Source organism: Lissotriton helveticus, chromosome 3_1, assembly GCF_964261635.1.
Source record: "Lissotriton helveticus chromosome 3_1, aLisHel1.1, whole genome shotgun sequence".
Taxonomy (NCBI): Eukaryota; Metazoa; Chordata; class Amphibia; order Caudata; family Salamandridae; genus Lissotriton; species Lissotriton helveticus.
The window spans coordinates 754522589-754547180 of record NC_136061.1 but is presented as its reverse complement, the minus strand read 5'-3'; the positions used below and the strand labels follow the sequence as shown (position 1 = coordinate 754547180).

General features: G+C 48.6%; 1 protein-coding gene across 1 annotated transcript in view; it reads left to right on the top strand.

The window, feature by feature from the left end:
* Positions 1–24592, top strand: part of CTR9 (CTR9 component of Paf1/RNA polymerase II complex) — a 263261-nt gene that overhangs the window by 16265 nt on the left and 222404 nt on the right. Inside the window, exons 2-4 of the mRNA XM_078680945.1 lie at positions 9404–9502; positions 9975–10214; positions 11145–11262. Coding sequence (XP_078537071.1) covers positions 9404–9502; positions 9975–10214; positions 11145–11262 — 457 coding nt within the window. The remainder of the gene's footprint in view (positions 1–9403; positions 9503–9974; positions 10215–11144; positions 11263–24592) is intronic.

Genomic DNA, 24592 nt, shown 5'->3' with positions numbered 1-24592 from the left:
AAGGAGAGCTTAGGTTGCTTATTATCAGGTGTACCCATGGTGGTACACACAACGCACGCACTAATGGCGTGAGCAGGGAGGCACGAGGGTTGAATCTCGAAAGCAAGTCCACGGTCAACCCAGCGATGCTCTCAGCAGGGGACGCCGCGCAAATAATGTCAACAGTGGGTCGTAGAGTGCACACCTCCGTACAGAACCACCAGCAATCACAGTACAGACGCACCAGGTCGATACTGTCAACAGAGTAGCCGCTGTAAGGATACCAGGATGTAGTCCAGAGGGGTCCAGTGATGACTCTGTCCACCTCACCTCGAAGTAGAGAGGGCTGTGCCACTCACTGTCCGCAAACAGAGACTGCGCGTAGGAATCAGCCCCAACAGTGTCCCGCCGGGTCCAGGGTGGTGCAGACCAGGATCACAGGGCAAATCAGGCACAGCAGGGGACAGCTATGGGCCGTGGTATGGGAATGGCGCGAGCGCTGCGCAAACCACCGGAAGGGGCTCGCCGCGCAGCCTAACACCGCCGGCTCCGCAATACAGCGAGAAGGGCGCCAAATGTCAAAAGTCTAGGTCCGCTGTGGTACGTGAGTTAATATCGCCCATAGACCGTATGCCAAAGTCAAGTGTTGAAACACAGCAGGGAGTGACCATGTAGTCCGCGGGGGTACGCCGCCAACAGACGAGTATAACAGGCTCCACAAGAAAGACAAACACAATGGTGCCAAATGAGCGAGCAAACGGCCCCCCCGTAGTGCAAACAGATGAAGTCCTCTCACCAGCAGCAGATCCTCCCAGGTCGCAGCACGACGTCCGCAGGCGCCCAGGAGTAGACCATAGAAGGGGGCACGAGCAGGCATGCATGCCCCGCCACTCCCCTCCGTGTTACGGCCGGTGGCCCACTCAGGGGCGACATCCACGCTCCCGTCAGAGCTCCTCAGTGACAGCCCAGCGTGACCCCCGCAATGCCGCCGCTTCACCCCTGCTTACGATCATCAGCCACAAGCGCCGCCGCCGGCCTCGTCCATGCAGGCAGCACAGGAAAGTCCCTGAGGGGGGAGGGGACAGGCCTCCTCCCCACGTGTCAAGCAGCGGGCTGGAGTAATCCGGGACGCCGGACAGCGGAGCGCCTGGTCTCCAGAGCAACAGGCGGTGATTCTGCAGGAGCCACGAACTCCGGATCGGACCCACCGATCGGCGCAGAAATCGAACCGAGTGCAGAATACAATCCCCCAAGGCAGATTCTCGGGTCAGATCAGGGGTCGGCGATGATCCGTAGGATAATTGACCGGATGAAAGCTCCGGGCTGCAGGAGCCTCACGGCAGTGCGGCCATGCTGCAGTGCGCCCTCTAGCGCCCCCCCCCGAATTAGATGCAACTTTGACTGAAGTGTATTTGGTTCCTGCTAACCAGGTCCCCATTACTGGTGTTCTTTCCCTAAAAATGTACAATTGTTCCCCAATTGGAAAATCTTTAGCACCCCCTGTAAGTCCCTAGTAAATAGTACCCTGGCACTTAGGGCCTGAGATATTAAAGAGAGTCCCTCAGGGCTGCAGCATGCATTGTGCCACCCTAACGCTACATGTCTTGGTGCAGACAAAAGTGAAAACATGACCTGTCACACATCCCTTTGTGCCATGTCCCCTACCACTGCATATGATATTTTAAGTCACCCCTACAGCAAGCCTGATAGCCCTAAGCCAGGGTGCTTAATATTATGTGAGTGTATAGAAGCATGAGCAGGTTTGCCCCAGTGCAGAGAGAGAGGCTTCAGATTGGTGCTTTTCAGAAATTACGACTTGTCTACTTGCTAGGGTTGGTAAGTTTATCCATCAAGTTAGAACTGCACTTGATTCCCACCAAAAGGCCACAGAACTCGAGGACCCTGTTATTTAGCAAACTAGTTGTCACCTAATTTAGGAATTTCTTGCAAAGCTACTGGAATCAGAAATTTAACCAGGGTCTTACAGGGGGCTTTTTAAGAACTTTTCTATTGCCAATTGGCATTATGGAGAGAATAACTCTGAACTTTCACACAACTTGAGACTCTCTGAGGTTTTAAACGGGGTAGGGTATTTTGGGTGGGGGGTGATGTTTGTGTTCTATACTGTATAGATTTTAAGTAATCGCACAGTCAATAAAGTTTTTTTACGTATTGATGCCCCAGTGCTGGTGAGCCCCATTGCTGCCAGTACAAATGCATGATCTTGGTGAGGGGTCCCTTAGGGTGGCACATTTGTGCTGCTGCCCTTAGAGACCCTCTTTAGTACCTCGGGTTCTAGGTACCAGGGTGCCATTTACTAGGGACTTACAGAGGGTGCTAAAAGTTTTGCCAATTGGGGGAACAATTGAAACGTTTCAGGAAAAGAAGACTGATACTGGGGACCTGGTCAGCAGGAACCCAGGACACTTTAGTCAAAGTTGCATCATATACTAGGCAAAACATGTGGGGAGGGGGTACTGCAACAAAAACCCAGTTTCCTACAGTTGGGTTTCAACTTCCACTGGAGGCACAAATGTTCCTCGCTATAAATAAGAGTACAGGATTTTTCACAACACTTGTGATGTCTGAGCTGACATGCAATTCTTTTATGAAACAACTTGGTGTGGTCAAACTTGTGTTTTTTGAAGCACCCCAGCGGCCTTGCCATCTTTACTTCATTACTTTAATTTAAGCCTCTTGAATTTCCACTGTTTAATGTTTTCGGTGCTAGGCAAGGGTCACATCTCTTGAAGACTTTTGTCATGGAGTGATCTGTGGTAGCTCAAGTATGGATATTCTGAAAGATTAATAACTTAGATTCACCCAGTATCTATCCCATCCGTATGCTGGCTTTTTCTTGGCTTCTGCAACACAGTTGGTGACTTTGGCTCCATTTAACTTTCAGCTTCTTCATATTGACTGGGGAGTTACTTGTGGCTCTAACTCTTTCCCCTTGCACTTCTCTCATGTTCTCCTTGCACTTCTATCCTGTGTCCCTGACTCCTCATACCACCAGTTTGCCAAGTCTTTAGTGCCCTGCAGCAAAGCCTATGCTTCTATTAAAAGAGAAGGGGATGGTGAGACGCCATCAAAAGTAACCCTCCTGAATTCCTTTAAGCAAGTAATCTCTATGGACTGTCTATTGGACCTACCTGTAAGGTGCACACTTAAGCACAAGCAAGGTACTGACCTCCTACCAGGATCCACCTGTCGGACCTCCAGAGATTGTTAAAATGCCTCTAATAATCCGAGCAGCCTTGCCAAAGAGGAGGGCTGGCCAGATCACAGTTGAAGACAAGTGTAGTACGATAGCTGCTGGTTATGATTGTGACCCACATTTATTACACGACACACTGCCTCCCTGGCCTCCCAATCCTATAGCATATCTATTCCACCTAAGCTGTAAGAACACATCTGATATTCATGGATATTGGCATTAGACCATAAGAGTAAACAGCCCTGCCTTCTTACCCTATATCCTCCTGGTAAGCCCCAATCAAACAGAGAGTTCTATAGGCAGATTGTCACCTACATTCGAAGAAAGTCTTGTTTTTGAAAAACCAGAGCCAAGATGAAACTCAACAAACGCTGCTGATCCCAACGGCAAGATGGCTTGGATTTAGGGGCTCCTGGACATTTAAAAAATCTGTACTGTGACATGTACTTTCCAAGATGTGTATCAGTTATCCTTGCCCAGTGGCCCTACCCACCAAATGCCACCAGCCCTCTGCTTCATGGAGGCACCAGAAAACCATCCTGTCACTGGTAAACAAAAGAAATGACAGGCTTATTTTGTATTGACTTGTGATAAATCCTGACTAAAATGTGCTAGGATGCCAAGACCTCCAAGACAACATTGAATCTCAGCTGTAAAAGTCATTGCCTATGGCCATGAGCCCTAAAATTCTCAGCAATTCCTGGACTTAATGAAAGGAAGTGTTTTCACCCTGTACTACATATGCTGCTGGTTTTAAGGCCTAATGAATACATTGGTATAGCATTCATTTCCACACTGGTCCACTGATCTAATTTCTGAAGCTGTGGGCCTTGCCTAGATCGACCCCAGTCCTTCTGAGGCTTTGGCAAAGCTTGCCCATATTAACACTGCCCCATTCATTTCAGTGTGTTCTAGCCCCTTGCCGTGTTTATCGGACAGGCTTGGTCGGAGAGCATTACATTTGAACTGTACCAGTCAGGCTGCTGTTTTTTTTTGCCATCATCTTTTCAACTGTTTTGTCTACCTACGTGTGCTTCAAAACATTGTTTTGAAAAGGATATAACTGAGTTTCTACCATTACAGACATTTTTATATTGTCTGGTATCGTCCTCCACTTCACCGGTCATGACTTATGCCTTTACTGTTTGACCAAATCTCCGTGCACACTCTGTCGCCTTACACACTCTGTTCCCTTACACTCTTAAGGATGCAGAATCAAGGGCTTGCAGGGAGAACCTGCTGTGTCTTCTAAAACGGCTTGCTGCCTCCTGCTGCCAGCAGTATGCGATTCTTAAAACTAAGAGCGTTTTGGCCAATAAACATGAACAGATCAAGTAAACTGACGTGGATTCTTTTATTGTTTTTTTCTTCACTTCTTTAGTTAACATTTGTACGCATAACTAAAATTATTTTGTTACGTTGCAAAGTAGAAAGTCCGTGTTCTTTCTCTGCACTAATGAAAGTGCACTTTTTAGGTTTCGCCTCGCCGAAAGCTGCGCAGCAGACTTTCGCGCAGGTGAAATCTTATGAGTTACAGTATGTATGTTTGTGCCGCCTCTCTGTTCCATTGGCTAGCTCCATAAATGGAGGCTAGCCATTGGAACAGAGATCTGTCCGTCATGGCCGGACCAGATTCGTGGGCGTTCCTGACAGTTTTTCGCATTTTGCCCACGTCATGCGGCGGTGGGCGGTGCTTTTAAAAAAAAAAAAAAAAAAAACTTTGTTTTCGCCATTTCGGAAGTGTCCTTTGCAGGGGTGGGTTGCGCGATGTCCCGCTGTCCGTTCCTGCCCCCCTCCCGCTGTCCGTGAGCCCGTTCCCGCCCCCCCTCCCGCTGTCCGTGTGCCCGTGTAATGCTGTGGATTGCTTAACCCGCTTAACACTAGGCGGTTTCCTACCCGACAAAAAAAAATGGGAGCGCCCGAGAAGTGGGAAGCCCCGCAGTATTCGGCGCTGTCTGAAAAAAGTAGCTCATTTATATTTACTGCACGATAGCAAGAAGCAATTGGACTCTTGGAAATCTGCTCCAAGGGCGGCGCGCTAGTAACTGATACAAACTCGTAATTGTTCAGAGAAAACGGAGCCCTTCAGCTGCAGAGGTCTGGATGGGTGAGCGGCGATGGCGCCCTCTGCAGCTTCCCACCCAGCCCTCCAGTTCCGGGGCATTTTTAGCATCGGATGGCTTCCGGTGCGCCTCGGAGGTGACTCGCCGCAGCGCGAAGGCTCCGAGTTAATGCCCCAACAGCTTCCCGTGAGTCCGCTCTTCTAAGAAGCCGAGTGGGGAGGGAGAAACCTGCTGACGAGACAGCTTGAAAGTGTGTTTGACGGGCACACCCTTGTTGGTTTCTGCATCTCTCAGCCTGCATTCATTTTTAATCACTTCCTCTGCTCGGCACGTAACACCGCCTCAAGGACTTACCCTTGCTTGACTGAGCTGTCAGCCGGGCCCCGCCGCCGTGCGGGAGGAGGCAGGCTGCTGGAAATCTCGGTCAGAGGTAACGCGGTGGGGCTCGGGCACCACGCAGGCTGTGCAGAGCAAACACACGCCAACATCGCTGGCCCGGTCACACATTTTTGCAGCGGGCGGGGGCGAAGTGGTATTAGCTTTTGTCAATGCTGAGACCCGCCCTTTGGACGGCACCCATGCCCTTGGAGTTATTGGACGGTTAAGATGGGTGATCCCACCTGGTGTCACCCAGAACCTCTTTACATTTCAGCCGGGTATGCCCAATTGAGTTTTTGACCTTGCCACCCTATGTTCGAGGTCAAATGCAGCAAATTAAGAAGGAAGGGAGGTTAGGGTTAAGTCCATGACCCTGGTCTCAGTTGTCCTGCACTGTGAGATCTAGAAGTTATTGTATTGTCCACCTCTACGGTGTTGCTTATGCCAACACAATGCGTTGCATTCAACCTTGAGTGGAGGAACGTCTGAGTTGGCTCTGCTCTGAATTTATCTTGGTATCCCACGCCTATACACTAAGATAGAGTCCCATGCTGGCCTTTACGTCCCCATTACCTCGTATTCACATCCCAAACCTCAGAGCGGAGCTAAGAATTTGCCACCACCACCCTCAGTTGTCTTTCCTTCTCACGGCATATTGTTGCCTGAGAGGTACCACCGTCCTGAGAACAGGGCATGCAGCTGTGGGTGCCCAGGCGAAGGAGACGGCAGTTCCTGTCTCACAAAGCAAGCGGAAACATGTCCGTGTGCCCGTGCTTAATGCTGTGGATTGCTTAACCCGCACCCCTCCTGCTGTCCGTTTGCCCGTTCCACCCCCCCCCCCCCCCCTCCCGCTGTCCGTGTGCCCGTGCTTAATGCTGTGGATTGCCTTCTCACGTACTTTTTTCAGGCTGTTTTTAACTAGACGTTTGAAATCTGTTTGGCTGCCTGTTGTCTCCTAACACCTCATAGTAAGCTATGTGGTGTGGGTTTGCTCGCTTGCAGTGTCAGGTCTGCTCACTCTTTCAGTTCCCTCTTCGAGCTTCCCATTTACTTTGATTGCTTCTCGGGTCCACAGCAAAATGGAAAGGTAAGACGTGTAGATCCACCCAGGAGGGCCCGTGCGCTTAGACTATGAAGGTCTGTCTCTGCAGACCCACAGTGGTACCCACAAAGCACTCCACTACAAAACACAGAGTTACCTGGCCCAGAAGATTGAGATATCGGGAGGTTGCAGACCTGCCAGAAGTGCCAAGGAGTTGCTGCTGAGGCCACCCATATTCAGGAAGAAGAAAACCTATGACAGAGCGTTCTCTGGGGCAGCCCCCAGAGTCTGGAACTCACTCCCTCCGAATATCAGGAAAATTACTAACATTATTACATTCAAAAAGGAGGCTAAGAGCTTCCTAATGAATAAGTTCCTTACATAGTCAAGTACGGACTTCAACGCCACCGCATCGGAAAGGGCCCACACGGAGCATCGAATGGAAACTAGAAACCATGTCCAGTAAGCAGTAACGACCTAGAGGCTAGAGCACAGAGAGAACTAGAAGAAGATCGCACAATCAAAGCCAAGACAGTATGGTCTATACAGGAACTTAGCATTCAATTTAATAGGATATTGAAGAAAAGTTATAACATTTATGTCAACCTGGGGATAGACGCAGGTTGAAAATTTAGCATTATGTTATCCCGGTGTTAGTACTAACCGAATCTACCTCATATCAGTATGATACGCCTATTACTTAAAGTATAACTAACCTACCTTAGTCCAGTAGGGCAATGCTATGTGAATTGTAGCAGTAGGTTACACCTAATATATGGAACTATAACTACCTACCTCATTCCCTTTAGGGTAACGCTATGTGAATGGTATGGCTAATCTAGCTCATGTATATGTATTCTGTATTTCTAATCTACCTCTTGTTTATATATTCTGTGAAGCGCTCTGATACCCATGGGTCACGTTCGCGCTATATAAAACTTTCTAAAAATAAAAAAATAACTCCAAATGTGAAGCTGTGTCTCCCTTTGAATTTTTTATTTTTCAAGTCTGACGTGGATTTGAGACCCTGGGAATGATTAAAATTTGGAGCATTAATGATATTCGGGAAATTAAGATACCTTCATTCAAATGTGGTTATTAGGGAGCTGTGATTCCTCCGGGGAGCTCTTTTTAACTAGTGCAGGGATTTCAGCAAGTTGCTGAAAAGTGTGGCGGGCAAGTGTGTGTAACAGTAACAATGTCCGTAGGCAATGCTTAGTAACTTCAGGAAGTCTTAGGACAATTTATAACAACCAGACGTAGACGCCAGTGGTTACTTTTCAACTACTGTAACTAGTTCTGTACTGTATCAGGGTCTGGGCGCCTTAGTGGAAGGATAAAGTGTCAAGTGTGAACACTTCCCTCAAAACCCAGTGTTTGTTTTTTCAGCAACCGTGTTTCTTACTCTGTCCTTGGATGGGGGAAGCACACACAGGGTCTAGGCAGATCGTGTTTGGTGACTGTGCCTTGGAGCAGGCGTCCTCTTTATTTCTGCATTGGGTGAGAAGCAGCGTTTGCACTTCTTGGTGAAGAGGCAGAGGCCCTCCCAGCTCTGGAGAAATAGAGGAAAGCACAGAGAGAGTTAAGTCACATGAGCCATCATGTTTTTTTTTCTTTTGCAGTTTTATATAGCGCAAACTCAACCCGAAGGTATTGTTACATTACAGACGGACACATTCATTTTAGGCACAGATTAAGTGTTTTGCCCAGAATCACAGTTTTGAGCAGACGCCGATACGCCAGAGTCGGCAGTTCTGATCGTTACGCCATATCGACTTGGCAGCGCAGCGCTGGGGGAACCAGTGCAGTGGCTAACACAGAGGCATGTGCGCCCCGGATGTCACTTCGCAGGGCTCTGTGTGTGTGGCTCTGTGTGTGTGGCTCTGTGTGTGTGGCTCTGTGTGTGTGGCTCTGTTGGTGTGTGTTGGTCTGTGTGTTTTTGTGTGGCATTTGCCAGAGATTAAACTATTGGCATTGTAAATGACAATGCCATTTATTTATCTGTTTTCAAAACCAACACATAAATACAAATGTTGTCATTTACAATGCCAATAGCTCAAACCTTTCAAAAGGCGAAACCATTGCATTGTAAATGCTTGTTTTTGTTGTAGGAGAGATCCTCTTTCAGACAGAAAATGAAAACCAGTGTGCAGTTGTTTCCTCGTTTTCCATGGCAAAATTCCAGTTTTATAAAAGGTTTAAACTTCTGTTCCTTACTTTAAGGGGGCATGGAAACAAGTTGTGCAGTTCTCTTTTGTGAATGGGCAATCCTGACTTGTGATTTCCTTCTTGGTGGATGTAGAGCATGATTGGCTTGCCTGCCTTGTTGCATTCCTTGGAAACATCCTTGGTATTGGCCCTTTGTCTTCTGTTGCATATTAGTACCCTTGCTCATAAATGAACACATTTTTTTGTGAGTTTGGTGCATTATACTCTTTTATAACTACTTGCCTGTGGTGAGTGTTATTATTCTTATCAAGTTTTTATTTTTAAACTTTAAACCCAAAAGTCTACGTATCATCCAATCAGTTTGCATGTTTGAAATGTATCATTGTGATATGGTGACAGTAATTTCCTCTGATTAGGGTGCTAGATGACTTTTTGCTTAACTGTGCTTTTTGCTGCTTCAAACATGATAGAATCAGGTTAAAATCTTAAGATGAACAATTGTAAATAAACATACTTTAGTAACATTTTCTAACTCGAAAAAAACTTGTTTTGCAGGTCATTGAACTTGACTATGACCAGTTACCAGAAGGAGATGAAGTTATAAGTATCCTGAAACAAGAACATACACAACTGCACATATGGATTGCTTTGGCGGTCAGTATTACTTCACTTAAGCTACAAGTTTTTAATAGGATAGCATATAAGAAAATGTCCATTCAGCTTCAATTATATATTGTTTTGAATCTGTGTTCCCGATTATCAATGGTGGCAAACTCGAGCTGTCGTCACTTTTTGCATGACAAAGGTATATTGTGGGGAAAATGGCTACATAAATAATTAAGTCGATCTTTACATTCCCAATAACGTATTGTTTCGGGGACTATTTTTAAACACAGCCAAGTCCTATAATTGTACAACAGAGTAAATGTTCCAAAATGTGAACAAAAGCAAGCAATAAGTAGAAAGCGTTGTTACCATTCTTTTTTGTAAAATAAGACTGCTGAATGGAATCTGCATGTGTTTGGGTATGCATTTGTCCTAATGTTGAACAACTTCATCAGAATTTATTGTAACAGTAGAACATTTTCAGAATCATTTGTAACCATCTGAATTTACTCCCTTCTAGCTGGAATATTACAAGCAAGGAAAAACCGAAGATTTCGTGAAGCTTTTGGAAGCTGCCCGAATAGATGGCAATTTGGACTACAGAGACCACGAGAAAGATCAAATGACTTGCCTCGATACTTTGGCTGCCTACTATGTGCAGCAGGCCCGTAAGGAAAAGAACAAAGATATCAAGAAAGAACTCATTACACAAGCGACGCTACTATATACAATGGCAGACAAAATTATCATGTATGACCAGGTAATTCTAAAGGAATTGTGTTTTGCTGTAAATTATACTCAAGTGGGTTTACAGAATAGGATTTACAGTTGGCAGACAAGACTGTCTACAAATGAACGTTTGATGTCCGGATAAATATTGTGAGTTGGTTGAGAGCTGACAGCAGCAATGATTACAGACAACTGTGTGCTTAGGGTAATTAAGACTGCAGGTGAAGGTGGGCACATAAGATTGTTGCGCATGTAACTGAACTATGGCTGTTTGAGCCGGAGATGTTACAGGACTCACTTGTATAGAAGGGATAGGATTGTCTCACTTGAAACTGTAAACAGTAGAGGTGTGATAATCCAGCTCAGGGCCCAAAGAGGAATCTCCTTTTCAGATTATTTGAATTATTATTTCTGAAACTGAAATGAAGCAGCTTGCTAAACCAAGTTGGCGCTGTCCTTCTCAAAGCCTTCTCAGGAGTCTATTGTCCACTAGGACTCTCTGGAATAGGAGCATTATTTTTTTTAGTTTTATGGAATTTATTTATTTTTATTTGGCTCTTGCTCTCACATGCATCGACTTTCTGCTCCTTGAGTTTCCACTGTAACGAACGTATTGCATGACATAAGTGGAGCAGGGCAATGGGAGAGAGAGAGTGATGTCGAATTGGAATAGTGGTTTCTATACTTCTAAGATTTGCATGAATGCAGTGATTGCCAACACTGGCTTTTTTTCTTGGACAGTTCATTAACATACATTCACCATTTTTGGTCGCACATTGAAATGATGTTGGTGCAGTCATTGGTTTAAGAGATTAAAAAAATGTTAAAGTGTCAGTTATTTTAACATATATGTAATGCCAGTGGCACACACGTGTTATTTTTTACGCTTTTCTATAATATTTGTGCCTAATATTAAAAAAGGTCTTCAGAGTGCTAAACCACATTTCTGTTTGTTGTTTAGAACCATCTTTTAGGAAGAGCCTGCTTTTGTCTGCTAGAAGGTGACAAAATGGATCAGGCTGACGCACAGTTCCACTTCGTTTTAAATCAGTCTCCAAATAACATTCCAGCACTTCTTGGTAAGGTGGCTTGGAAGGGTGTGGTATGAAATGTTCAGCTTTTTTAATAGTGTTTATTTGTTGAAAACAATTATGTTCAGTCTGTGTCTAAATTCTGTGTATCTTCTAACTGACTAATTCAACAGTATCATTTCTGACTTTGAGGTTTCACAGTTGTCCACAGCAGTGTGATGGACCTCTAGTTTTTCAGCATTAATCTTTTCTGGATTCACATACTTCGCCATCTAATGATTGGGTCCAGAATACCTCCTTATCTCTTTTTTTAGGTCTCGCCTAGCCAGCTTTTGCGCTGCTGTCTCTGCGAGACATGCTGTATTCAGGAAATGGGCTTTAAAAGCTCAGCCCATTTTCAAGGACTTTCTCTGTTTCCTGTGTTTGTACTCAGAGCTTGTGAGCACTATTTCTTTCTTTAAGCTGGAGCACTTGAGACCAGTGCTCGTGGTTTACAGAGCTCTATTGTAAACAGGGCTGTAAATCTTGCTCTTATCTTGCCACACTTAATGTGCATTTAAAGACCGAGGTCTGTTTTGGCTGCAACGGCCTCCTCCCTTCCTCCTATTATTGTAATGCACGGCCTGGTGTCACAGTCCCTGCCTTCCTGTGGCTACTGCTGCCTCCGTCTCAGAGCTCAACAAGCATTTGCAATGCAATAGGTCTTGCATTTACGAGAGTTTGAGCTATTGGCATTATAAATGACTGCCATTTATTTATGTGTTTTGAAAACAATGCCTTTTATTTATGTGTTTTCAAAACACATAAATTGATGTGTTTTGAATACTTGCAAGCGGTGCATATCACGCACTTTGTACTTCTAGTCGTTGCTTACGGAAAGCAAGGCTGGCAGTAACCACGCCTCATTGCTTCTCGTAAACGAGGACTCTAAGTACAAAGTGCGTGTTTACGCACCACTTCCAGTTTTTTTTAAAACATATAGATAAAAGGCATTGCCATTTACAATACCAATAGCTCAACCTCTCGCAAATGCAAGACCTATTACATTGCTGATGCTTGTTTTTTTTTGGCTTTGCGTTGTCTGCACCTATTTGGTGGTATGTCCATCCCCTTGTGATGTCAGGCATGCACCTGTTGGAATCCCCTGCGCGTGGTCTCAATCTTCAGAATTTTTCTATTTTTTGCCGTTTGGTCTGGATGCAGCAGCTGTAGCTCTGCAGAAACTGAAAAAAAAGCTGCAAGGATTTTGACGGACCATCTAACAAATTTGAGAACAAACAACCCACATAGAACTTCAGTAAGAACACAAGCGCAAAGTGCAGGAGAAAACCAAAAATCACAGAAAAAGTAGTTGGCCCACATGGTGACGGACATGCTGTCAGAGAACCCACAGATAAGGCTATAGTCCTCGACAGAGATGGAAAATAAGCTTTTTTCAGGTTCTGCCCAAGTGTCATCATAAATTTGCCTAGTGAGACAACCAACACTTATGCAATCTCTGCTTGCCAAGAAACCATATTACAGAGGGCTGCTAAGCGTGTTCAGAGACCGGTAGATCCTGGAGTAGTACCAGAGAAGGACGGCCTCCCTTGCAGAAGAGGGAAAAAAGTTGCCTATACTTGCTTGAGATTCGCCCTGGATGCTGCAGATCTGGGAAGTAAGCTTCCTGGTCATAGGGACAGCCCTGAGGAGACTCTCCTGGCTGCGAGTGTCAGCCTTGGGAACAGGCCAACATCATCAACACACCCTTAACAGGAGACCACATGTTACGGTACCAGTCTACAACACTGCAACATACAATGACAAGACAAAGGGAATGGGGGCACTGCAATTTCACAGACACCCATGAAGAGGGGAAAGCCCCATGAGAAGACCAACAGGTAGGGGTGTTTTCAAAGCTCAACACCGCAATCCACGTACCAGTATGCAGTCTCACAGCAGCAACAGCACAGTAGTGCCTCTTTCAAATAATCCAGAGACAGCCCTGTGATGGTTTTTACTTTAACCAAAGCGAGATAGATAGGGAATTGAATTATGGCCTTTGCAGTAAGACACGGGTCTTCAAAATATGTCAATTATTTTCTATTTATTTCAGAACAGGTAGTTGGAGTGCATTCTATGTTCACAACGAAGAACAAACTACTTAATCCAGTAGAATCCTTCTTAGGGCACAGTTACTCAGGATAAGCTGTTTCCACCGGCTATGCTGCTTCCACTCTGCAACCCAGGCCGATACTTCCCAAGAGGCAAGACAAACCGAGAAAAGAAAGGACACTACAGTCACTTATCTGTCCTTAATGCTTATAGGTTCTAAGGTGCTCCCCTTCACCAGCTTTTAGGATCACCACTATTCAGTGAGGTAAGGAAGGTAGGGGGTTGAACAGGTGTAGGTAACAAGGAGGGTGAGAATCATTCCATGCACTTATTTGCGCCAAAACCCCCACCACCCCTTTGCCTCCAACCTCTGCTTCCACCCCTCTGTTCCCGTCACTCGCCTGGGGCTATGGTCCCTGGTGACCATAACGTCGGTATCTCAGCGTCCTGTGCCTCCAGGGAACTACCAGATACTAGCACGGTGTATTTTGGGGTTCTTTTCTCCTCCTCTCGCTGCTCGGGATCCTCGGACTCGTCCTCGTACGTTCTCCTCTCCCTGCGCTCGCCTTCCGCTGCCCGCCGCGCTTCTCCTGATGAGCTCGTCCCACACCACCTGCGATAACAGTCGTTCTCCCCTTCGTCTGGTAAAGCTAGACCGCTGAGTGTTACGTTGTCGGGCACCATCTTGGAGTTCTCGGCGCCTCCTATATTACATTGCCTCTCTTCTTGGGATGGACGATCGGGCCATTCTGACACAGCGAACCTGGATAAGTAGTCCACATTTCCTTGTAATTTTTCTGGCATGTGTAAAGTCTGAAATGAAAAAGGTTGTAAGGCCAAGAACCAGCGTAAGACTTTAGCATTGGTGTCCTTGTTAGTGGCTAACCATATCAATGGAGCATGATCTGTTACCAGGAAGAAGGTACGTCCTAACAAATAGTACTGCAATGATTCCATGGCCCACTTAATGGCAAGACATTCCTTCTCCATTGTGGCATATCGGGTCTCTCGTGGAAATAACTTTCGACTTAAGAATAGCACTGGTTTAAGCAGGCCTTGGGAATCTGGTTGTGACAAGACTGCTCCTAGTCCTCTGTCTGAGGCATCGGTTTGGAGAACAAACGATTTCTTATAATCAGGACAGGTTAATACTGGAGCTTGGCATAATAAGGTTTTTAAGGTCTCAACACTATTTTTTTGTGCTTGACCCCATTGAATTTTGTCCCTGGATGGTTTGTTTCTTAACAGATCTGTAAGGGGACTAGCTACCTCTGACAATTGGGGAATACATCTTCTATAATACCCCACTAATCCCAGAAAAGCCCTCACTTCCCTTCGAGTGGTAGGTTTAGGAATCTTTTGAATGGCTTCTAACTTGTTTATTTGGGGTTTCAGGGTGCCCTCACTGATAGTGTATCCCAAATAGTCAATTTGATATGTTCCCAGTGTGGTTTTCTTTGGATTCATAGTGAGTCCTGCCTGAGTCAAAGTATCGAATAAGTTCCTAAGGTGCTCCAAATGAGTTCCCCAATCTGGGCTGTACACTACGATATCATCCAAATATGCAACGGCATATTTCTGGTGTGTTCGTAGTAGAACATCCATAAGCCTCTGAAAAGTAGCTGGAGCCCCATGTAGCCCAAAAGGCATTACTCTAAACTGATATAACCCAGAGGGTGTTGAGAAGGCTGTCTTCTCCTGAGCCGACTGGGTTAAGGGTATTTGCCAATAGCCTTTGGTCAAGTCGATAGTAGACATGACCCTAGCCGTTCCTAGTCTTTCTATTAATTCATCCACTCTGGGCATGGGATAATTGTCGAATTTGGAGTTAGCATTCACCTGGCGGAAGTCTATGCAAAAACGGATGCTACCTTCCGGTTTGGGCACTAACACAATGGGAGAACGCCAGTTACTCTTGGATGGTTCGATTATACCGGCTTGTAACATCTTTTCAACTTCCTGTTCTACTGCCTCTCTTCTAGCCTCAGGGATACGGTACGGTTTGATGTTCACCACCCTTCCAGGCGGAGTGATGATGTCATGAGTAACTAAAGAGGTCAACCCTGGATTGCCTGAAGTAAGCCCTGGGTATTGGTCCAACAGTTGTTCTAACTGTTGTTTTTGTTCAACAGACAGCTTAGGTCCCATGGTTGGTTTTTCGTCTTTCCCAGTAACTTCAAAACTTTGGGGTAAGTCTAGCTTTTTATGAATAGTCGCCTGACTGATTGTTTGGACTGATCTCTGGTCTGTATTGATCACCTCGGGCTCTTCCCATTTCTTGATTAAGTTAATGTGATACGTTTGCCCTATTGTATTGGTATGGGGTACAGCAACCCTATAGGAAACTGGAGTTACTTTTTGGACTACAGTATAGGGTCCCTGCCATGTGGCCAACAATTTCTTGTCTGAGGAGGGAAGGAGTATTAGAACTTTGTCCCCTACTGCTAATTCTCTCATGTGGGCAGAGCGGTCGTACTGAGTTTTCTGCCTATCTTGTGCCTTTTCCATATTCTGGTGAACTGTGTCTGTTAGACCTGTCTGGCTTTTTGGCAATGTCCTTCCTAATTTTTATTTATTTTGTCCCCTTTTTGCCCCTCATACCCTTATTAATTTTTGTGTCTACTGACTTTTTATAGGTGTTGGCCAGGGGGATAGGTGTTCCCTCTCCCCCTCATAGTTTTTTACCTCAGGTCCAGAGGCCTGTTCTGACAGGAAAGTTGGCACCACCTAAAATGGTGGCCACCAACTGCCCCAACTGTCACCAACAGAACTTGGCCATAGCCTAACATAGGGCATTCCAGAACCTTCTGGTCCATTCTGGACCACTGAAGGGCAGCCTATATAAGGCGGAATGCGGGGCAGCCATTTTGTCTACCTGTGGAAGTCAGCTGGAGGACAGGCTGTAGCCAAGGGTGGGAGAGGTCAGACATAGGGTTGACCTCCTAGATAGGGAAGCTGCCTTGGGTTGTCACCTCAAAATTCCCCTTTTGGGTTATTTGTCCTGACCCCGCTGTGTAGGATTACTGGAGACCCTGGGCGCCTAGCTTGCCCCTTGTCCAAACTGTACAGGGGAGGTTTGAGGAGAAGGAGACTGCAGTGCTGCGGTGCGCAGTCCTCTGCCCAGCAGAAAGAGACTCAGGAAGGATAACCTTTCTCCCTAAAATCCCAACCCCTTCTTCAACTCAAGTGCTAAGAGGACTTTGTGAGGAGAACTGGGTACAGAATCAAGCTAGCGCTGTCCCTACCTTCCTGGGTGCTGGGGAAGGCTGGTGTCCTGAGGAGCCCTGGCTGGATCTACAGACAACTGGTCCCTGGAGTCCTTGGTGGAAGGCATCAAGCGTTTTGGTAAAGCGCCCAACCCCGGGATCCACTGAGCCTGGGAAGCTTGTCAGGGCTTCCCTTCGAAAGCGGGACCCCGGGGGCACCTTCCGCGCTCCAGTCGCGTTAGCGAGTGGAGTCCCGGTTTACCAAGAAGAGCCTGGGCGAGACGCTTTGCTGAGGCGCAATCGCGCATGCCCAGTCGGCTGTAATAATCCCTCAGGAGGGGCCTAGGTCCGAGCAGGCCCAGTGCGGTGTCGCTTCTCCCCCGCGCATGCGCAGGAGAGCCCGGGGGCGTGTGGAAGCGCCGACGCGACGCTGAGGAGAGCTGTCCGGAGGCAGCCTCGGCGAGTGGCAGAGATCGAGTGGGGCGCCGAGGGACCGATCCTGGACGGTGAGGAGCAGCCCTGTGGCGAGGCTGCATCACCGTGTCTGCGCTCCGTTTTCTGTGTGCAGAAGAGGTCTCCGCTCCTCTGAGAGGGAGCGAGGGGGCCAAGTAGCAGCGGTGAAGAGCCCTCGAGTCCAGAGGGTGAGCGGAGGACTCGACTGTTGCCTGCTCATACAAAGTAAGCGGTGAGGAGTGAGGGGAGGCGAGGGAGAGCTGGTTAGGCCTCCTTTTCGTCTGGGTTCCTTTCCACACTGGTTGAGCCTGAAAAGAAGAAGGAGGGGGGAAAAGCCTGGAAAACGAGGGGCTTAACTGTGGAAACACTGCTTATAACAAGGAGCCTGGTTAGCTGAGGGGTGTAAAGAATATAAGAGTCCCAGTCAACCCCTGGCTCTTGTTCATTAATGACAGTTGCCCCCCCCTCTGATGGAATAGAGTGTTTGGAAGGCAAAACAGAAGCACATTGCATCATTAACTGTCCTATGGACTTAGAGGGGTTATCTACCAGACCTGGTTGTGGTGCACATTCAACTGTAAGGCGCTATTGGAATTAATTATCAATCTGCATAGTAATTTGAGAGTGTTATTGCTATTGCTGAGACCAGTTATAGAGTATAGGTCATCTTTAGAAACTATGCCTAATTAAGCGCTAGAAATGCTAGGAATGTACCACTGATGATTTAAGCTAGCACCTTGATAGAATCTGTAACAAATTCCCTGACTAATAAGATTTGTGCTTTCATCTCATAAGGAAATCTACTTGTATTTAGGTGTTGCTGGGGTTTTTCCTCCCAAGGTTCTAGCAGAAGTGATAAATAACCTGATTGATTCTAAGGTACAGGTTATCCTTATGTACAAGTGTAATAGGAGTTCAGGGATATAGCAACTGCTTTAAAGACAACGTGTTAATCTGCTATTAATTTCAAAAGTGTAACTGCTGATTCTAAAAGTGATCTGAAATGTTTTGAGCTAATTACATGTGAGATACTTATATTTGACAACCCAGAGAACATTATTTTTATATAAAGCAGTACGTATTTTCACATAATTATGATGTAGTGTTTTCTTTTTGAGTGCTATTGTGTGGAATTACTTTTGGGTGGTCTGCAACCTTTACACTGTGCCTCTGAATGTTAGTCTTGCCCTAGGCCAGGCTACCTAATTCCAACATATTGGTGCCTAGCGGTGGGATTGCGGACTTGGTTGCAGCTACTTACTAGTAATTTGACGTAATACACCTAACCTACACCAGGAGTTTTCTCCTTGCGGCCCTCCCAATTAGTCCTTTTGTTTTTTCTAAATTTATTCCTGGTGGTGGGTGGAGTTGGTTTTAGGTTACCCTTACCCCTCTGAAATTTCTGGTGTGTATCCAGGTTTGCCAGACTCACAATGGAGTTTGCAGTGGAAAACCTGGAAGTCTATTCCGTGCCCCAATTGAGAATGTTCTGCCAACAAATGGGGGTCTTTTTCAAACAGGGTGCCAGGAAGGGGGAGCTCCAGACTAGCCTTAGGGCCTGGGTGGAGGCACACCAAGAGACAAAGGAGGAGGATGAAGAGGTTGACCAGGACTTGGTGGGGGAGGTAGAAGAGTTATTCCGCGATGAGGGGGAAAACTTACTCACCGAACCAATGTCCTATTCCAGAAAGGGCAGTAGCATTTCTGGGAAAAGCCTAACAGAAGCCGAGCTCACCGATAGGAGGGAGAAAAGACAGCTAAAGTGGGAGTTGGCTAAGTTGGAGCAGGAGAAAGAGGAGAGGAGGATGGTCCACGAGTTTAGACTGAAGGAACTGGAGCTCCAAAGTCTGCGACGGGGGTCCTCTCCTGTTAGGAATGGTGGCAGCGAACCAAAAGAGTCAGCCAGGGAGACCAAACCCTATATCCCAAAGGACCTGATAGCGAGCTTCAGTCAGGGGGATGATGTAGCTAAGTGGCTGGCCGCTTATGAGGTTTCTTTGAAGGTTCATGGAGTGCAGGAGAAGCACTGGGGGGGTAGCTTGTACAAGTACATGCCTCCTGCTGGTCGGGACACCTTGCTGGCCCTGGATCCAGAGGAACAGACAAACTACCCCACCATGAAGCTGGCGTTATTGAGGAAGTTCGGGCTCACCCCAGAAAGGTACCGACAGAAGTTTAGGGGGAGCCACAAGATGGGCACTCAGAACTGGGTGGACTTCCTTGATTATGCCAGAAAGGCCTTAGAGGGTTGGGTCAAGGGCAGTGAGGTAAAGGATTATGAGGGGCTGTACAATCTATTTTTGAAAGAACACCTCCTCGAGAAATGTTTTCCCGAGCTGCGCCAACACCTGGTAGACAGCAAGCTGACCAATCCCCGGAAGCTTGCAGAGGAGGCGGACATCTGGACAAGTACTCGGGTGTCCTCCAAGGGGACTGGAGGGGAATCTCAAAAAGCCGGACAGGGCGCCCCCCAGAAGAAGGAGGGGGGGGAGAAAAAGAAAGAGTTCTCTAAAGGTCCCCAAAATAACTTCCAAGGGAAGGGAGCAGGTTTCACCCCTAGGGCAAACCCGCCCCGGAACCCTTATCCTGGCCAAAGCCAGCAGCCCAGGGTTCCCCACTGTTTTGAATGCGGTGGCGTTGGACATTATAAGGGAGATGTCAGATGCCCAAAGAGACCACCCCCTCCCACCGGAGGAAAGTCACCGGGAGTAGCTAGTGTAGCGCTCGGGGAGGAGTTGCCCTTAGATAAGGGGGGTGAGTGGGCGGGTGTCACCTTAGTGTCCCTGGGAGAGCGGGAGATGGTGCCAAAGATCCAGGTGCCCCCAAATACTACAAAGTATGGGCAATGGGTTACCATCAATGGCCAGAGAGGGGAGGCTCTGAGGGATACAGGAGCCAGCATGACTATGGTGAGAAGTCAGCTGGTGTCCCCAGAGCAGGTTGTTCCTAATGTACTCCACCCCGCCGCGATGGCTGACGGCAGAATGGGCCACTATCCAGTGGCTGAGGTTCCCTTTGAGTGGGAGGGGGTTGCAGGTTCACTTCGAGTTGCCGTAAGCCCTGCCGTGCCAGTCGATTGTCTGTTGGGGAATGACATGGAACACAACACTTGGAGAGAGGTGGAATACCGGACGCATTCTGCGATGCTGGGTACACCTAACTGGGCCTGTGTCAGCACAAGGTCTGCGACTGCCCGGAGAGGGAGTTCGCCTGGGTTGGAGCCTGGAACAATGGCCCAACCCGCTGCTAAAAAGGGTCAGAAACGGAGACAGGGACAGCCTGCTCCGGCTTCCACGCCCCATGAGACAGATCGGCCACCTGCAGTGGTAGGCCAGGAGTCCGTGGAGGGGGAAGTAGACTCTCTGGAGGATTTGCCCATCCCTGCTGAATGGCATGTGGAGGGAGGTCCTACCAGAGAGGACTTCTGTAGGGGGCAGAGGGAGTGCCCTACCCTTGAGGGACTGAGGCGTCAGGCCGAAGCCCAGGCAGCAGGTGATGTTACGGGACACTACCATCTTTACTGGGAGGATGGACTCCTCTACAGTGAACCCAAGGTACCTCTACCTGGCTCATCAAGGGCCTTGGTGGTCCCGCAGCAGTACCGAGCCTTTCTGCTGGAATTGGCTCATGCGATACCACTGGCAGGACACTTAGGCCAGGACAAGACCTTTGCACGGCTTGTCCTCCACTTTTACTGGCCTCGAATGAAAGTGGCGTCCGACACATACTGTAGGACATGTGTAACCTGCCAGGCCAGTGGGAAAACAGGGGTGAAGCTAAAGGCTCCCCTGGAACCGCTTCCAGTCGTTAGCACCCCCTTTGAGAGGGTGGGCATCGACATTGTAGGGCCATTGGATCCACCAACAACAGCTGGTCACAGGTTCATCCTGGTTCTGGTGGATCATGCCACACGGTACCCAGAGGCCATCCCTCTGAGGACTGTTACTGCACCTGTGGTGGCTAGGGCCCTGATGGGAATCTTTACTAGGGTAGGATTCCCAAAGGAGGTTGTGTCCGACAGGGGGACTAACTTCCTGTCTGCTTACATGCGGACCATGTGGAAGGAGTGTGGGGTGACCTACCGGTTCACCACTCCCTATCACCCCCAGTCCAATGGACTGGTTGAGAGGTTCAATAAGACCCTGAAGGGCATGATAAGAAGTCTGCCAGAGAGTTTACGGAGGAAGTGGGACGTCCTCCTACCTTGCTTACTGTTCTCCTACAGAGAGGTGCCACAGAAAGGAGTGGGCTTCAGCCCATTCGAATTGTTGTATGGGCACCCGGTGCGTGGGCCTCTCAGCCTGGTGAAGGAAGGATGGGAGAAGTCTCCCAGAAAACCTCCCCAGGATGTGGTGAGCTACATGTTGGCCTTCAGAAGCCAGATGGCCAAGTTGTGGAAGCAGGCTGCTGACAACTTGGAGGCCAGTCAGGCAGTCATGAAGGAATGGTATGATCAGAATGCTCACCCGGTGGAGTTGGAGCCTGGCCAGAAAGTCTGGGTGATGGAACCTGGAGAGCTAAGTGCCCTTCAGGATCGTTGGACAGGCCCATTTGAGGTGTTGGAGAAAAAGGGTAAGGCCACCTACTTGGTGGATCTTAAGACCCCGCGGCAGCCCCTACGGGTGCTGCATGCCAATCGCCTCAAGCCCCACCATGAGAGGCCAGAGGTCATCCTGATGTTGGTGACTGATGGTGCTGAGGAAGCAGAAAGCGAACCTCTCCCAGACCTCTTTTCATGTCAAGAGAAGGATGGGTCGGTGGAGGGAGTGATTCTCTCCCCGTCTCTCACTCCTGAGCAACGAGAGGACTGCCGACAGGTATTGGGGCAGTACTCTTCACTGTTTTCCCTTGTCCCAGGAAGAACCCACCTGTGTACCCATGATGTGGACACAGGAGACAGTCCCCCAGTGAAATCCAAGACCTATAGGCTGTCGGACAAGGTGAAGGCAAGCATCCATGGCGAAGTTGCCAAGATGTTAGAGCTAGGAGTGATAGAACCGTCCAGCAGCCCTTGGTCCAGTCCGGTGGTGCTAGTCCCAAAAGCCGCCCCACCGGGCACCACACCAGAACTGAGGTTCTGTGTGGATTACCGAGGACTGAACTCAGTTACCAAAACTGATGCTCATCCAATCCCCAGGGCGGATGAGTTAATTGACCGGCTAGGAGCTGCCCAATACCTCAGTACCTTTGACCTCACCTCAGGGTACTGGCAGATCTCCTTGACAGATGGAGCAAGGGAAAGGTCAGCCTTTTCCACGCCCGAGGGACACTTCCAGTTCTGTGTGATGCCCTTTGGTCTCAAGAACGCCCCTGCCACATTTCAGCGACTGGTGAACCAGGTCCTCTCTGGAATGGAGGGTTTCTCGGCTGCTTACCTGGATGACATTGCTGTCTTCAGTAGCAGTTGGGAGGACCACTTGCAACATTTGCAAGCAGTTCTCCAGGCGCTGAAACAAGCTGGATTGACCATCAAAGCCAGCAAATGCCAGATTGGGCAGGGGTCGGTTGTGTACCTCGGACACTTGGTGGGTAGGGGGTCCGTGCAACCCCTACAGGCGAAGATTGAGGCAATCATGGCCTGGGAACCCCCCAAGACACAGACTGAGGTCCGAGCTTTCTTGGGCCTCACAGGTTACTACCGTCGCTTTGTGAAGGGGTATGGCACTATTGTAGCGCCCCTCACAGAGCTCACATCTAGGAAACAACCTCGACGGGTAGTTTGGACAAAGGCTTGTCAGCAAGCCTTTGAAAAGTTGAAGCAGGCAATGTGCGAAGCACCGGTCCTGAAGGCTCCCAATTTCTCCAAGGAGTTTATTGTGCAAACAGATGCATCCGAACATGGCATTGGGGCAGTGTTATCGCAACTCAATGAAGAGGGCCTGGATCAACCTGTAGTCTTCTTATCCAGGAGACTGCTTCCCCGGGAACAGAAGTGGAGTGCCATTGAGAGGGAAGCTTTTGCGGTGGTGTGGGCTCTGAAGAAGCTGCGCCCATACCTCTTTGGCTCGCACTTCCTGGTTCAGACTGACCACCGACCCCTTCGTTGGCTGATGCAGATGAAGGGGGAAAATCCCAAGTTGTTGAGGTGGTCCATCTCCCTACAGGGAATGGACTTTCGGGTGGAACATCGGCCTGGAGTGGACCACGCCAATGCAGACGGTCTCTCCAGGTATTTCCGCCTTAGTGATGAGGACTCCCAAGGGGTTGGGTAGTTCTCCCCACTTTCAGCTGGGGGGGACGCGTGTTAGACCTGTCTGGCTTTTTGGCAATGTCCCTCCTAATTTTTATTTATTTTGTCCCCTTTTTGCCCCTCATACCCTTATTAATTTTTGTGTCTACTGACTTTTTATAGGTGTTGGCCAGGGGGATAGGTGTTCCCTCTCCCCCTCATAGTTTTTTACCTCAGGTCCAGAGGCCTGTTCTGACAGGAAAGTTGGCACCACCTAAAATGGTGGCCACCAACTGCCCCAACTGTCACCAACAGAACTTGGCCATAGCCTAACATAGGGCATTCCAGAACCTTCTGGTCCATTCTGGACCACTGAAGGGCAGCCTATATAAGGCGGAATGCGGGGCAGCCATTTTGTCTACCTGTGGAAGTCAGCTGGAGGACAGGCTGTAGCCAAGGGTGGGAGAGGTCAGACATAGGGTTGACCTCCTAGATAGGGAAGCTGCCTTGGGTTGTCACCTCAAAATTCCCCTTTTGGGTTATTTGTCCTGACCCCGCTGTGTAGGATTACTGGAGACCCTGGGCGCCTAGCTTGCCCCTTGTCCAAACTGTACAGGGGAGGTTTGAGGAGAAGGAGACTGCAGTGCTGCGGTGCGCAGTCCTCTGCCCAGCAGAAAGAGACTCAGGAAGGATAACCTTTCTCCCTAAAATCCCAACCCCTTCTTCAACTCAAGTGCTAAGAGGACTTTGTGAGGAGAACTGGGTACAGAATCAAGCTAGCGCTGTCCCTACCTTCCTGGGTGCTGGGGAAGGCTGGTGTCCTGAGGAGCCCTGGCTGGATCTACAGACAACTGGTCCCTGGAGTCCTTGGTGGAAGGCATCAAGCGTTTTGGTAAAGCGCCCAACCCCGGGATCCACTGAGCCTGGGAAGCTTGTCAGGGCTTCCCTTCGAAAGCGGGACCCCGGGGGCACCTTCCGCGCTCCAGTCGCGTTAGCGAGTGGAGTCCCGGTTTACCAAGAAGAGCCTGGGCGAGACGCTTTGCTGAGGCGCAATCGCGCATGCCCAGTCGGCTGTAATAATCCCTCAGGAGGGGCCTAGGTCCGAGCAGGCCCAGTGCGGTGTCGCTTCTCCCCCGCGCATGCGCAGGAGAGCCCGGGGGCGTGTGGAAGCGCCGACGCGACGCTGAGGAGAGCTGTCCGGAGGCAGCCTCGGCGAGTGGCAGAGATCGAGTGGGGCGCCGAGGGACCGATCCTGGACGGTGAGGAGCAGCCCTGTGGCGAGGCTGCATCACCGTGTCTGCGCTCCGTTTTCTGTGTGCAGAAGAGGTCTCCGCTCCTCTGAGAGGGAGCGAGGGGGCCAAGTAGCAGCGGTGAAGAGCCCTCGAGTCCAGAGGGTGAGCGGAGGACTCGACTGTTGCCTGCTCATACAAAGTAAGCGGTGAGGAGTGAGGGGAGG